The sequence below is a fragment of the Monodelphis domestica genome, chromosome 5 (assembly GCF_027887165.1).
Source record: "Monodelphis domestica isolate mMonDom1 chromosome 5, mMonDom1.pri, whole genome shotgun sequence".
NCBI classification, from domain to species: domain Eukaryota; kingdom Metazoa; phylum Chordata; class Mammalia; order Didelphimorphia; family Didelphidae; genus Monodelphis; species Monodelphis domestica.
In genome coordinates this window covers 238791581-238807329 of record NC_077231.1, presented here as the reverse complement: position 1 = coordinate 238807329, position 15749 = coordinate 238791581, and the positions used below count along the sequence as shown (strand labels likewise).

At 35.3% G+C, this 15749-nt stretch overlaps 1 protein-coding gene across 7 annotated transcripts in view; it reads right to left on the bottom strand.

The window, feature by feature from the left end:
• DYNC2I1 (dynein 2 intermediate chain 1) overlaps positions 1-15749 on the bottom strand; it is a 122962-nt gene that overhangs the window by 94431 nt on the left and 12782 nt on the right. For all 7 annotated transcript variants that reach the window (XM_056799983.1, XM_056799984.1, XM_056799982.1 and 4 more), the window contains 2 exons: positions 13751-13804; positions 12272-12680 (listed from right to left, as the gene is read on the bottom strand). In XM_056799983.1, coding sequence (XP_056655961.1) covers positions 12272-12680; positions 13751-13804 — 463 coding nt within the window. The remainder of the gene's footprint in view (positions 1-12271; positions 12681-13750; positions 13805-15749) is intronic.

The window sequence follows — 15749 nt, the reverse complement described above, 5'->3', positions numbered from 1 at the left end:
AAAACACTGTACACAGAGAATGATACACTGTGGTAAAACAGAATGTAATGGTCTTCTCTAGTAGCAGCAATGCAATGACCCAGGACAATTCTGAGGGACTTATGAAAAAGAACGCTATCCACAGTCAGAGGAAGAACTGTGGGAGCAGAAACACAGAAGAAAAACAACTGCTTGATCACATGTGTTAAGGGGGATATGATTAGAGATATAGACTCTAAATGATCACCCTTGTGCAAATATCAATATGGAAATAGGGGGCAGCTGGGTGGCTCAGTGGATTGAGAGCCAGGCCTAGAGATGGGAGGTCCTAGGTTCAAATCTGACCTCAGATACTTCCCAGCTATGTGACCCTGGGTAAGTCACTTGCCTCCCATTGCCTAGCCCTTACCACTCTTCTGCCTTCGAACCAATACTGGTTCCAAGACAGAAGGTAAGGGTTTTAATTAAAAATAATAATAATAATATGGAAATAGGTTTTAATCAATGACACATGTAAAACCCAGTGGAATTGCACATCAGCTACAGGAGGGGATTGGGGGATGGGAGGGAAAGAACATAAATCTTGTAACCACGGAAAAATATTCTAAATTAACTAATTAAATAAAAATTTCTCAAGATAAAAAAAATAAGAGAATTCTAAAAATATTTGGAAAAAAAAAAGTACCTACCCACACATCAATCAAGAGTAATCTTCATGGAAAACATGAGTCATGAAAAGGCAAGCTTTTGTGTATAATCTTCTATAGCAGAACACATATTGATAATCACACAAATTACTAAGAGATATAGAAAATACAAGTTCTAGTATATGTCGATGACAAAAAACAAAGTCATAAGAAAAAAATTCAAGCTTAAAGGTTCTTCTCCAAGAATATGTATCCATTGCACATTTTAAGATAGTGTAAGATTCCTTTAGATAAAACCACAGAGATAAGTTTGCTCAATAACCATCTAATTATCACTAATAAGGAAACCATAAAACATGAGATATAGCTTGACAAGGCTTTTTGCTATTGTCATGAAAGATGACTCTTGTCTCTCCTTTGTCCTGTCCCCTATTTCCCACATGTAGCTACTGGCAAAGTCAATTCTGCCCTTCTCAAATCCCCAGCATCTATTCCTCCTTGATACCTACCTGGACTATTGTAATAAGTTCCTTATTGGTCTCCTTCCTTCCAGTCTCTCCCTGCTTCAATCCTATCTATCAAACAAACGCCAAAAATCATCTTCCCACGGCACATTTCTGGAACTCAGTTATACATAAAATAAGGTTCTGAATTGAATACTCTCCAAGTACCTTTCTAGCTCTAAATCTATGGTCCTATGTCTTTTTTTTAAGTTTATTTATTTAATTAACTAATTTAGAATATTTTCCATGGTTAAATGATTCATGTTCTTTCCCTCCCCTCCTATAGCCAATGAGCAATTCCTCTGGGTTTTACATGTGTCATTGATCCAGACCTATTTCAATATTATTAACATTTGCCTAGGATGATCATTTAGAGTCTACATCCCCAATCATATCCCCATCGAGCCATGTGATCAAGCAGTTGTTTTTATTCTGCATTTCTGTTCCCACAATTCTCTCTAGAAGTGGATAGAATTCTTTCCCTTAGAATTGTCCTGGATCATTGCATTGCTGCTTGTAGAGAAGACCACTACATTCAATTGTGCCACAGTGTATCTGTCTCGGTGTATAATGTTCTCCTGGTTCTGTTCCTTTCACGCTGTATCAGTTCCTGGAGATCGGTCCATTTTACATAGAATTCCTCCAGTTCATTATTTATAGTCCTATGTCTTAAGCAGAGCCCAAATAAAAGAAGGATTTCTATAGATCAGAGATTCTTAATCTTTTTTAGGGTCATAGCTCCCTTGAGTAATCTGGTAAAACCTACTAATGATTTCCAAAAATAATTTTTCAAAAGATATAGCTGTATAAGGTTGCAAAGGAAACAAAAGTTAGTGGAAATAAAGATGTAATTTATTTCTCCATCCAAATTCACAAACTTCAGGTTAGAAAACCCAGCTATAAAAGGTAATTACTCAATGTATGCTTATTTGTGAATTATATTGGTCAGAATGAATCAAGTCTTTCCTCCAATTTCTCCTCAGTTAGAATCATGAATACTTAAAGGGGATAAAAGAGATAGTTCTTGCAGTCCATACACAGAAAAACAAATGAATGAAAAATGCCTGTTATCTCAACCATGACATGAATTTGGATGAATTAGCCCGTTGAATTAATTAAACAATAAAGGGTAAACATTACAACTGGACAATGAGCAAGGGCAAACCTTGAATAGAAAGAGAAAAATTGGTAGAACTTACATTCAGGAAATTATGTCAGGTTTTCAACAAAATTTAATAAAATTCATCTATAGAAAAAAAAGCCAAGAATCAGAGGCAGAGCCAAATTGGCAGAGTGTGTGTGTAGGGGGGAGGGGGTGGAAGGGGAGTTCTAACTACTCTGATAATCCTCTCCAATCAAACTTAAAATAACTCTTCAAAATGAATACTGGAGTGACAGAATCAATAAGGGGCCAGAGTGAAGCAATTTACCTGCAGAAAACAACTTGAAAGATAGGCAGAGAGCATCTGGTTCACTGGGAGGAGAAGGGAATTCAGCTCACAGCAAGGCTGTGAAGGCTGTGCAGCAAGGCCACACCAAGGAGTAATGGCCTAAGTCAACATCAAGCTTCCACACCCCATATCTACTGATCTAGGTTCTCAACCTTGACCCAAGTCAACTTCAAGACCCCAAGACCTTACCTAAGCCAACAGCAAAGCACCCCACACCTAACTTTTGAAGTCCCATACCTTATGGAAACCTGCAGTGAGGTCCCAAGTACTAGGGCAAAGCAATCCATGGTGTACCTGGCTTGTGAAGGCTCAGAGTAAGGACCCAAATTCCTACCCAAGTTCAAGGTGAGGCCCCAAGTCTCAGAAAAAGGCAGCTGGCAGTGCATCTAGCTGGTGTAAGGACAAGGGGAGGTCCAGAGTCCTTACTCAAGCCTGAAGTAAGGACCAGATCCCCAGGGCAAGGTAGTCCACAGGGTTCCTGCCCAGTAAAAGGCTAGAGGGAGGCCCAGATCTCTGCTCAAGTCAAAGACAAAGGGCCCAAGTCTCACCCTAAGGAAGTCAAAAGGGCTCTGGGCCTTATAAACCATCAATAATCCCTGAGGGAGAATGACTCAGCAATTGGAGGTAGATTTCAGACCTCCCAGTCCCTAGAAAATTATTAAGGAGACAAAGAAAAGGATAAAGACTCAGATGGGGACAGTGAGATCAAAACAGCTACATGCAAAACTTCAAAGAAAAATGTTGGAAGAGCTCAAATATGATTTCAAAAACCAAATAAGAGAGGCAGAGAGAAGATGGGGAAGAGAAATGAAAGTAATGCAAAACAGAATTGGCCAAATGGAAAAAGTTGTACAAAAATCCAATAAAGAAAAAAGTTTCCCAAAAAAAAGGAGAATAAAAAGCTCATTGAAGAAAATAAATCCTTAAAAATTAGAACTGGATGAGTAGAAGCTAATTACTTTCATAAGACATCAAGAAACAATAAAACAAAATCAAAAGAATGAAAAAAAAGAAGAAAGCATGAAGTTATTTTTTAAAATGCTACAAAATAAATCTAGGAGAGACAGTTTAAGAATCAGTAGACTTGGGGTAACTGGGTGGCTCAGTGGGTTGAGAGCCAGGTCCAGAGATGGGAGGTCCTGGGTTCAAAACTGGACTCAGACACTTCCTAACTATGTGACCCGAGGCAAGTCACTTGACCTCCAATGATTAGCCCTTAACCACTCTTCTCCCTTAGAATCAATATTGATTCTAAGATGGAAGATAAGGGTTTTTTTTAAAAAGAATTATTAGACTACCTGACAGTCATGATTAAAAAAAATTAGACATATTATAAGAAATTATCAAAGAAAATTATCCTGATATTCTTTATTTTACTTAATTGATTAAGAAAAAATTTTCCATGGTTACATGATTCATGTTCTTTCTCTCCCCCCCTGTAGCCAGTGTGCAATTCCACTGTTGCCCTAATATTCTTAAAGAGGGCAAAACAGAAATTGAAAGAATACACTGATCATCTCCTGAAATAAATCTCCAGATGACAAGTCAGAATATTATTGCCAAATTCAAGAGCCCTCAGGTCAAGGAGAAAATACTGCAAGCATTCAGAGAGAAACAAATCAAATGTCATGGATCCAAGTCAGGATTGTATAGAACCTAACATCTTCCACATTAAAGGAATGGATGGCTTGGAATACTATATTTTGGAAGGCAAGGGAACTATATTTACAACCCATAATGACCAATCCAGCAAAATTGAGTATATTCTTTTGGGAGGGAATGGCCATTTAATAAAATAAAGATGATTTCTAAGAATTCCTGATGAAAAGACAATTTTTAAACAGAAAATTTGAGGTTCAAATACAAAGCTCAAGAGAAGAACAAAAAGGTAAATAAGAAAGAGAAAATTTAAGGGACTTGATAAAGTCAAACTGTTTTTATTCCTAAATGGAAATATATTTGTAACTCTTGAAATTTTTATTAGTATAAGAAAGCTTAGAAGGAGACTACATAGACAGGGTTTGGGAGTAAGTTGATTAGGGCATTATGATGTGGGGGAAAAAGGGGTAAAAAGAGTATTTCACTGAGAAAAAAGGGAATGGAGAGGTAGAATAGGATAAATTATCTTACCTAAAGAAGCATGAAGCAACTATTACAGTAGAGGGGAAGATGAAGATGATGATGGGCAAAGCTTAAACTTTCTTCTCATCATAATTGTTCTCAGACAAGGAATAACAACCATACTCATTTGGGTATAGAATCCTATCTTACCCTATAGAGGAGTAGGAGGGGAATAAGACAAGGAGTAATAGAAGGGAGGAGGAAGTGGGGAATGATAGAAATAAGATGGATGGAGGGGGATATACAGTTGGTAATCACAATTGTGATTGTAAACAGGATCAACTCACCATAAAACAGAAGCAGAAAGCAGAGTCGATTAAAAACTAGAATTTTATCATATGTTGTTTACAAGAAACACATTTTGGGCAGGGAGACAAATACAGAGTAAAGGTAAGAGGCTAGAAGCAGAATTTATTGTGTTTCAACTTAAGTAAAAAAAAGGCATAAATAGCAATCATGATTATAGACAAAACTAAAGCAAAACTAGATCTAATTAAAAGAGATAAGAAAATTACACCCTGATAAAAGGTAGACTATGAAGTAATATCAATACTAAGCACATATAAGCCAAATGGTTCTTCAAATTTTTAATGGAGAAATTAAATGAGTTTCAGGAGGAAATAGACAGTAAAACTGAACTAGTGGGGAAGCCCAACTTTTCTTTTTCAGACCCAGATAAATTGAACCAAAAAAGAAACAAGAAAGAAGTAAAGGAAGTGAATGGCATTTTAGAAAAATTAGATTTCTCTGGAGAAAATTAAATGGAAATAAAAAGAATTATTCCTTCTTTTCAGTAGCACATGGCACTTACACAAAAATTGACCACATATTAGGGTATTAAAAACTTAATAATCAAACATAGAAAATGAGAAATAATAAATGCATCATTTTCAGATCATAAAACAATAAATGTCATAATAAGGGTCCATGGAAAAACAAATAAAAAAGTAATTGAAAATTAAATATTCTAATTACTAAAAAGGGTGAGTCAAAGAACAAATTATAGAAATAATAATTTCATTAGAGAGAATGGCAATGAGGGGACAACATATCAAAATTTATAGTTACAGCCAAAGCAATACTGCTTGTCAGCTTTAGGAAGGGGGAGGAAAGAGTGGAGTGAGAATCATGAATCATGTAGCCATGGAAAATTTTTCTAAATAAAAAAGGGGGGGGGGGAAGATTTTGTATAAACAAAACCAATGTAACCAAGATCAGAAGGGAAACAACAAACTGGGGAAAAAATTATAGAAAAATGTTTCTCTAATAAAGATCTAATTTCTCAAATGTTTAGAGAACTAAATCATATTTATAAGATTAGAAATCATTCACAAATTGACAAAATGATCAAAGGATATAAACAAGCAATTTTCAGATGATGAAACCAATGCTATCAATAATCACATTAAAAAATACTCTGAATTGCTCTCTTGATTAGAGAAATGCAAATTAAAACAACTGAAGTATCGCTTTGCACCTAACAACAGATTGGCCAATATGAGAGTAAAATGATAAATGTTGGAGGAGATATGACAAAACTGGGACACTGATACATTTGTTGGTAGAGTTGTGAACTAATCCAACCGAAACTATGCCCAAAGAGCTTTAAAACTGTGCATAGACATTGATCCAGTAATAAAACTACTGGGTCCATATCACAAAGAGATCATAAAAAAGGGGAAAGGACCTTCTTACACAAAAATACTTAGAGCAGCTCTTTTTGTGGTGGCAAATAATTAGAAATTGAGGGAATATCTATCATTTGGGAAATGGCTGAATAAATTGTGATCCATAATGGTGATGAAAAACTATTGTGTTGTAAAAATGATGAGCAGGATAATTTCAGAAAAAAGCTTGGAAATACCTACATGAACTGACAAATAAGCAGAACACTATACACAGTAACACCAGTAGCATAGCATGATCAATTTTGAAAGACTTACCAAATCTCACCAATACAATCAATGATCCAGCACAATTCTGAAGGACTTATGACAATGAATGCTATCCACCTCCAAAGAAAGAACTGTCAATGAACAGATCAAAGCATACTATTTTTCACATTGGTTTATTTGTGTTTTTATTTGGGCATTGCAGTTTTATGAGTATTCTCTTATAATAATTACCAATATGGAAATAATTTTTGCATGATAATACATGTATAACTCAGATCAAATTGCTTACCATCTCTCAGAAAGGGATGGAGGGAGACAATTTGGATCTGCTGGAATGCCAGAAAACATATGTTCAAAATTGTTATTACATGTAATTGGGAAAATAAAATATTTTTTTGAAAAAGTCAAGAATCTCAAGAGAAAATAAGGAAAAATAGAGGAATGAAGGAGATCCTAAGCATTTCCAGATCTCCAACCATCCTTTATTAGTATTAAAGAATACAAAATGCAATCAACAGAACAGACATGGTAAGCAAGATCAGATGCAACAGAAAATTACAGCCTAATGTTCAAAAAACCCCAAAAGAAAATATGAATGCAAGGATTCTCTTTTCCACAAAAACAGCTAGGAAAAAAAAAACCTAGAAAGGAAATTGGCAGAAATAGATTTAGAAAAACATCTTACACTATAGATAAAACAAAATCCTTCTTTATTAATATGACCTAAATATAAGAAATACACATTTAAAAATCAGAAAATACTATGACAAAAAATAAAGGAAATTATAAAAAGCAAATAAACAGCTTTTATTATATAAAATTCAAAAGCTTTGCACAAAGAAAATGCATCAAGGAAAAGAAGAGAAGGTGTCAAAAGCACTAAATATTTCTAAGAAAAAAGTATGATATCCAACACTAGGCTACTTCCTTAGAGACTTGTCTGAAAGTCATATTGTACTTCCCAAAAGATAAGTGAATAATTTTAAAAATAGCAAACTGCAAACAACCATGTGAATGACTGCTCCATGAGAAATTCAAACTCTGAAATTTCAACTCACATCCATCAAAATGGAAAATGATGAATGAGTAAAATCTGGAAGATGTAGGAAGGTGGGAAGGTAGGCACATCTAAGACACTGTTAGTGATACTATAAGTTAGTTCAACTATTCTGAAAAGCAATTTCAAACAAAAAAAATTCATTAAATTATACATGACTTTTTAACTGAGAAATACCAATGCCTAAAAACTACAGATTTCCACAAAGATGAGGACTGAGAAACCTTAAGAAAGCATTTTCAATGAAGTGATAAGGTCAGAAGCCAAACTTCTAGGGACTGAGGTGAGTGAGAAAGCAAAGAATGCTGATAGTTTTAGATAGTTCTAGAGTGTGGCAGTAAAGAAGAGAGTTTGGGATGAGGGCTTGAGGAAATGGTAAGGTCAAGGGAAAGCTTTTAAGAATAGGGGAAATCTGACTATGCCTGTAGGCAGCTGGGAAAAAGTCAGTGTTAACAAGAAAAATAACTAAAAAGCAAGGGGATTGTAGTGGAAGCAATTTGCTAGAGAAAATGGGAAAAATAGGATTAAAGGCATAAGTGGAAGGGTTGGCCTTGCTAAGGAAATGAGGCCTCTTCATCAGAGACTAGAGTAGAGGAAGAGAGATCAGAGGACAGTATGAAGGTGTATTAAGATGCAGAATAGGGGAGAAAAGGAAGTTGAATGTAAATGGCCCCTATTTTTCTCATAAAAGTATGAATCAAGGTCATCTGTTGAGGGGGGTGAGGTGAACACTGGTGTTAAAGGTATGAGAGGAATAGGGGTATTTGATTTGCAGAGAGAGCCAAAGGGAGATTAGAGAAATAAAATTTGTAGTGGACCTAGTCCACATGGTTGTGTGACTTCCTCCACCATCATTCATAAAATAGGGAATGCAATAATATAATAATAATAATATAATAATAAGGGTTGGGATATGAGATGTGACAGGACAGGATGATAAGGGATTTAGACATGGAAGATACTATGTATCTAAACAGGCTAATTATACATTCAAGACAGGGAAGTGTGGAAGAGGCATGAAGAAAGAGAGGATTTACAAGACAAGACAAGCATGCAAACCAAAGTAAAGGACCTGATCTGTCAATCAAGGGGAACATTCCAAAACAGAATGTTCCCAAAAAATGCAGTTGGAGCTGGCCACGGGAGATGAACTAAGAAACTGCTTCTCTCGGGGTGACTGACCAGGGGAGAGTCTTCCTTGGCTTCTGGCTGAAGGGAGAAGAAGCTGAGAACTGATCCCTGTTAGCTTCTGTCCCAGGCTGAAGGACCACTGGGAGGCTTCTGGAGTTGGCTAAGAAGGAATTAACTTTTGTTGGTGGCTTTGTGTAATTGGAAGAAAGAAGATTTAACAGTTGTCCTCCATCTCTCTGACTTTCTCTGAGTCACATCTGTGACAAGACTGACATTTTCCATAATCCTCCTAATTCTCCTTGTAGATTAGGGACAAACCTCATCCCTCTCACCTCAATCCCATTCCTGTTGTTCCCAATAAACCACCTTTACTTGAGAAAGGAAAAGAAAGGAGTTTTTCCTCATGAATCTCACAGTCCACTCTGGGGGAGGGACGAAGTCAAAAGACTTCAAGAAGAAGGTGGTTAAGGGAGGTGAAGGGAGGAGAAGGGTAGGAAATATCTGGATTTATTAGCCATTAATAGGGATCAATAGGCAACCCCAGAATAGCCCAGAGTACTCCCTCTAGTAGTAGCTCTCTCTCTCTCTATCTCTGAAGAAATACCTCTTTCTCCATTATTATTAGGCACCCTCAAGTTCCCCTAGCAAATCTCCAGGCACAAGCCAGAGTACCCATTTACCACAACCAGAAATAATTCCCAATAGATAATCCACACTTTAATACCAACTTTAATACAGCCAAACTCCAGAAGCCCCCAAAGAGTCCTTCAGTCTGGAACAGAAGCTAACAGGGATCAGTTCTCAGCTTCTTCCCCCTTCAGCCAGAAGCAAAGGAAGTTTCTCCCCTGGTCATTCACCCCTAGAGAAGCAGTTTCTTAGTTCATCTCCCCTGGCCAGCTCCAACTGTCTTTTTAAGGGAACATTCTATTTTGGAATGAACACCTTGATTGACAGATCAGGTCCCCAGCTTTGTTTCTTGCTTGGCTTGTAAATCCTCTCTTTCTTCATGCCTCTTCCACAATCCCCCATTTTCTACTCAAAAAATGCATTTTTTATCAAGCCATTCTCCAATTGAAAAATGGGCAAGGGACATGAATAGGCAGTTTTCAGTTAAAGAAATCAAAACTATCAATAAGCACATGAAAAAGTGTTCTAAATCCCTTCTAATCAGAGAGATGCAAATCAGAACAACTCTGGTGTATTACCTCACACCTAGCAGATTGGCTAATATGACAGCAAAGGAAAGTAATGAATGAATGCTGGAGGGGATGTGGCAGTCAGGACATTAATTCATTGCAGTGGAGTTGTGAATTGATCAAATCATTCTGGAGGGCAATTTGAAACTATGCCCAAAGGGTGATAAAAGACTGTCTACCCTTTGATCTGGCCATAGCACTGCTGGGTTTGTACCCCAAAGAGATAATAAGGAAAAAGACATGTACAAGAATATTCATAGCTGCGCTCTTTGTGGTGACAAAAAACTGGAAAATGAGGGGATGCCCTTCAATTGGGGAATGGCTGAACAAATTGTGGTATATGTTGGTGATGGAATACTATTGTGTTAGAAGGAATAATAAAGTGGAGGAATTCCATGGAGACTGGAACAACCTCCAGGAAGCGATGCAGAACGAGAGGAGCAGAACCAGGAAAACACTGTACACAGAGACTGATACACTGTGGTACAATCGAACGTAATGGACTTCTCTACTAGTGTCAATGCAATGTCCCTGAACAATCTGCAGGAATCTATGAGAAAAAAATACTATCCACAAGCAGAGGATAAACTGTGGGAGTAAAAACACCGAGGAAAGGCAACTGCTTAACTACAGGGGTTGAGAGAATATGATTGAGGAGGGACTCTAAATGAACAGCGTAATGCAAATACCAACAACATGGAAATGGGTTTGGATCAAGGACACATGTAATACCCAGTGGAATTGCGTGTCAGCTATGGGAGGGGTGGTGGGAGGGGGGAGAGGAAAAGAAAATGTTCTTTGTTTCCAATGAATAATGTTTGAAAATGACCAAATAAAAAAATGTTTAAATCTGAAAAAAAATGCTCCTTGCATTTTTAATGATACTTACCTTCATTATAATTCTATCTATTTATTTTTCACCCTGTGCTATCTTAAATATTCTCTTACCCCCCCCAAATAACAAAATCCTAACTTATCTTAGCTATTCTATCTACCTAGATGCTAAGCTAAGAATGGGTTATAGGAAAATGGTTTAGGTAAGGGATTTACATGAACATAGTAATTTCATAATAAGTCCTGTAACAATTTTTCAAATCATTCAAACAATTTCATTAACATTCAGATATATTCTTTATAATATATTATTATATATTCAAATCATTCAAACAATTTCATTAACATTCAGATTATATTCTTTATTACAGAAAAGAAAGTAGAAGCCAGAGCAGGGGTAGCCTGGGAGAGCACTGATGGATTATCAATCATAATACCCCATAAATAGTAAGATAGCATAAGAAGTAGTACAAAAGATGATGTACTGGTAGTAATAAATGATAAGAAAAAACTATCATGACATGGTACTGAGAGAAAGGAATAATAGACAGCCCAAGTATAAGAAATATAAAACAACCAAAATACAAAAAAAGCTTTTAGCATATTCAAGGAGATCCAAATGAAACAGAATTATAAGGAATGTGCAAAATTGTACACTTAAAAGGGAGAAGGAAACTTAATTGCATCTTAGAACATTGGTTCTCACAGATGAAAAAATTGAGAGGTTAAATGGCTTCCCCTAAGATCATTCAAGGTAGTACAAATTAGGGCCAAGATTTAAGCTGATTTCCTCTGACTCCAAATTCAGTTCTTTTTCCAATGTACCACATGTTTCCAAACATAGATGAGAATTGATTAGGATAAGAAGATATGAAGAGGTAAAACCAATGCAAGAGTATTAACTGGTTAGTATCTTCTAAGACAACATGCACCACTGGAGGAAGGGCTCAATTAGAAAAGATTATGGATCCATTGTGAAATAAAGTACAGGTAGTATTGAGGAATCTAAGTTTCCAAGGGAACAATGAACCTAAAAGGTTTTTTTTTGTTGCTGTTGTTGTTCTTTTTATTAAGAGGACAGAAACTAGGAAAAAATAAAGTCATTTTCTGCAAAAAAAAAATTTAACATTCACAGAAAAAAATATTGATGTCAACAATTGCTAGAAATTCTTTCAGTAAAAGCCTAAATGCTTGTGAAAATGAAATTAAAATAAAACATCTTAAAATTAACCTAAAAACAGATTTTACAAAAAGCAAATTTTTCCCAGATAAATTAATTTAAGATCATTTTGATATCAACATCAACATCAACAATGCCTGAGAGTTATACTATCCCAATATGGAAAATAAGAGGCAGTTTTTAAAATTGCCTCCAATTCAAGCTGACCAATTCTAAGGAATTTTGCTAAAGATAAAAGAAACAGCTAGCATGTGTCCAATAAGATGAGTAAACCTACCTGAAAAACTCTTCTTTTCCATTTCATGTCCTTTTATGTTATGATGTGAAATGACAATTTGTTTTGATTCTTCCTTTTTAAGTTTTCTTTCTTTATCTTTTTCTCTGTCTTTCCCTCGGTGATATTTTTCCTTCTCAGACTCTTGTTCACGGTGTTTCTCTTTGTTTTTTTCTCTTTCTCTTGGTTCTTTTCTCTTTTCTTTTTGTTTGTCTCTATCTCTCTCACCATAATTACTCCTTCCAGTCTCTTTATTTATGTGGCTGTCTCTTTCCCTGTTTTTCAGGATCTCCCTGTCTTGATCTTTGTGCTTATATTCTTTGTAATCAAACAAATCGCTCATTTCTGAATCTCTATGTATTTTCTTTTCCCTATGCTTCTTTTCTTCTTTTTGCAATTCTGACTGTGATGCCTACAATGAGTCAAGAGAAGAAAAAAAAAGATGTGATTTTCTTACACTAGGAAATTGGTTTTTGCCCTTTTAAAGGACCCAAAATTTATCTGATATTGGGGGTAAGAAGCCATATGGTCCTTCAAAAGAGAATAACCACAATATCCACCCATAGATATATATAAGAATATATAAATTCAAATCAATTTCTTTCTAACCTCAGCAAGATGAAGGGCTAAATCAATTATTTTAAGACCTCAAAGTATTTTGATCACGTTATTTCATATATATTAAAGATACCAAATAATCTTGTATTCCATAATTCCATATTAGTAAAATACAACTAACCTACACTGCTTAATTTTCTTATAAATGCCTCTCCAAACACCCATTTCTGTCTGCCTGTCTTGTCTCCCACTGTAAGCCAAAGTTTGGAGACTCTTTTTACTACCACTCTTAACATTTTCATCTTCTTATTGCAGCCTACCAGTGGTGCCATCAACAAGTGCTTTCACTATGACAAAAACTGATTGTGTCTAGTTCTGGACATTCATCTCCACTTTTTGTTTCATGAAATATAAATGATGTGGTTGTAGGACCAAGATATCAGGTACCTTACATTATCTGATGGTTGTTCTGGGGATTCTAATTATAGAATCTTCAGCAGCTTCAATACTACTCAATCTGAAAGCAAAGCTCTTAAAAGAAAGCTATTTTTCTATTTGTCTTTATATGATATCCTATCCTCCATTTCAAAAAAACATAATAGAAACTAAAGAAAGGTCTGATTTACTTAATCATTACAATTATTGGGAGTATGAATATAGAACAAGAACTCACCCAACAAAATGGGATCTGAGTGTTCCTATCATTGTGAACCCTGCTGCAGACTCATTCTCAGGCCCATGCTTTTAACCTTAGTTCTATAACTCATTTAAACATATATAAATACCGAAAAGTAGGTGCTATGTCATATAACTAAAAACTCCTCTTTCAAAAAGATAGTCAACTCACTAATGAGCCAAATAAAGTTATCAGTAAAAACAATTCAGAAATTAAATGAATCTTCATTTAAATCTTTGAAACATTACCCGAAGGTATTTCTTAAGGTCATCAGTTTTCCAAGTGTCATCTTTAGATCTTCTCTGAAAAGAGAAAAATAAAATAAAATTGTGTGAAGGAATTTAGAATGAACTATTTTGGCAATACTTCAGTTTGCAAATTTTCCTCTGTCTCATTCATATTTTTAGAAATGTATAGTGTTGAGTATTGTTATCCCATAAGTACATTCAGGACATATATCAGAGAGAATTCTCAAGAAAAATAATAAAACATAAAAGGAAGTATACAGTTGAATGGACTATGTCAGCAAAGAGTTCTATTAGAAATATATATATACAAGCATACATATACAAATAAAAGAGATTAATAACTTCTAGTTTGTATATAGATGAAGACAGTGAAAAAAATTTGAAAATATGAGTGTCACAAAAAGAAGAGATGCTATGTATTATATATGTACTTAGTATATAGACCCTTTGATTTTATATTATACAGCCCCTTTTATTTTGCAACACAGAGCCAAATTTTTCAGTTTTCCTGTGTTCACCTTCTTACTGAAGTCACCAAATATAAAAGTATGTGTTGATTTAATTTGGAAGGCAATCATGCTAAATTCCTTTTATAATTTCTCTACTTTTACAAGCATTGATTAAGTGCATGCTATGTGCTGGGCACTGTACTTGATTCTAGGGATACAAAACCAAGAATGAAATAACTCCCTACCCTCAAGGATTTAACATTCTATTGGGAAAGGTAACCTTGCACATATTAGGTAGATATAAAAACATATAAAAGGTGACTGGCACTTGAAATTAGGAAAGGCACAAGTGATTGTTATCTTTAAATGGTGGTGTTTGCTTATTCATTTTAAGATGAGATGATCAATTGTATCAAATGTTTTCAGAATTTTTTAAAGTCGTATTGATGCTTTTTGTTTTTAATTTCCTCTCCTCCACCACCCCCTGCCCCATGACAATTCCTTTCTAACAGTTTTTTTTTAATTCAGAAAAAAATCAACATACTGTCTCTGGTAGCACATGCAACATTTTACACCCACAGACTTCTACCTCTTTATTGAAAGGAGGGTGGTGAAATTTTTTCATTTCTTTTCTAAGGCCAAACTTGGTCATTTTAATTACATCATGTTTAGTCTTTTTTTAATTGTACTTTCTTTGTATTTCTCCCTGTTGAAAGGTTTCCTGCTTTTGTTTGGCACAAGATAAAACCAACTCCAGAAATACTTATTTGCTTTATCAAAGAGGATTTGCAAGCTGACTACATATTTAATTGAAAGTTCTTTATAATTTTTGTTTTCCTTTATAGTCAGAATGTCAATAATGATGTAGTTCAATTTAATTCAACAAATATTCATTAAATACAAGCCAGTGAGCTTTAGGAAAGCTGATATATATATATATATATATATATATATGTGTGTGTGTGTGTGTGTGTGTGTGTGTGTGTGTGTGTGTGTGTGTATAGTATACATATTTAAATATAGAAGCATAGACTCCTGAGAAGTATACAAGTCAAGAATATCAGAGCATCTAAATGTGTGTGTGCACATGTACAAAATGTAATGTTAAAATGTAAGCTCCTTAGGACAAGGAAGGTCTTCCCCTTTTTATTCATACTCTCAGCACAAGGTTTGGTATTCCTTCATATTTCTTCATTCATTTTCCCCTCTCTCAAGTTTTGCCCCACTTAAATCTATTCACCACACTGCTGCCAAAGTGCTTTATTCTATATTCCAAGTGTAAGTCTCTTACTTGATAAAGGCCAGTGATTTCCTCCCTTTTATGCTACTTAAAGCTCTTCCCAACCTGGCCCCAGCCCACCCTTTCAGCCCTATTCTACTTTCCTCCCCTTCACACCCTCAGTAGTTAGGCACAGTGACCTTAATTTTCCCAAGTGACATTCACTGTTGAGTCTCCATACATTTATACTTTGTCCCCCATCACTGGAAATCTCTTCATCCTCATCTCTGCCTCTTGGAACCCTTAGCTTTCTTTCAAGGCTTAGCTCAAC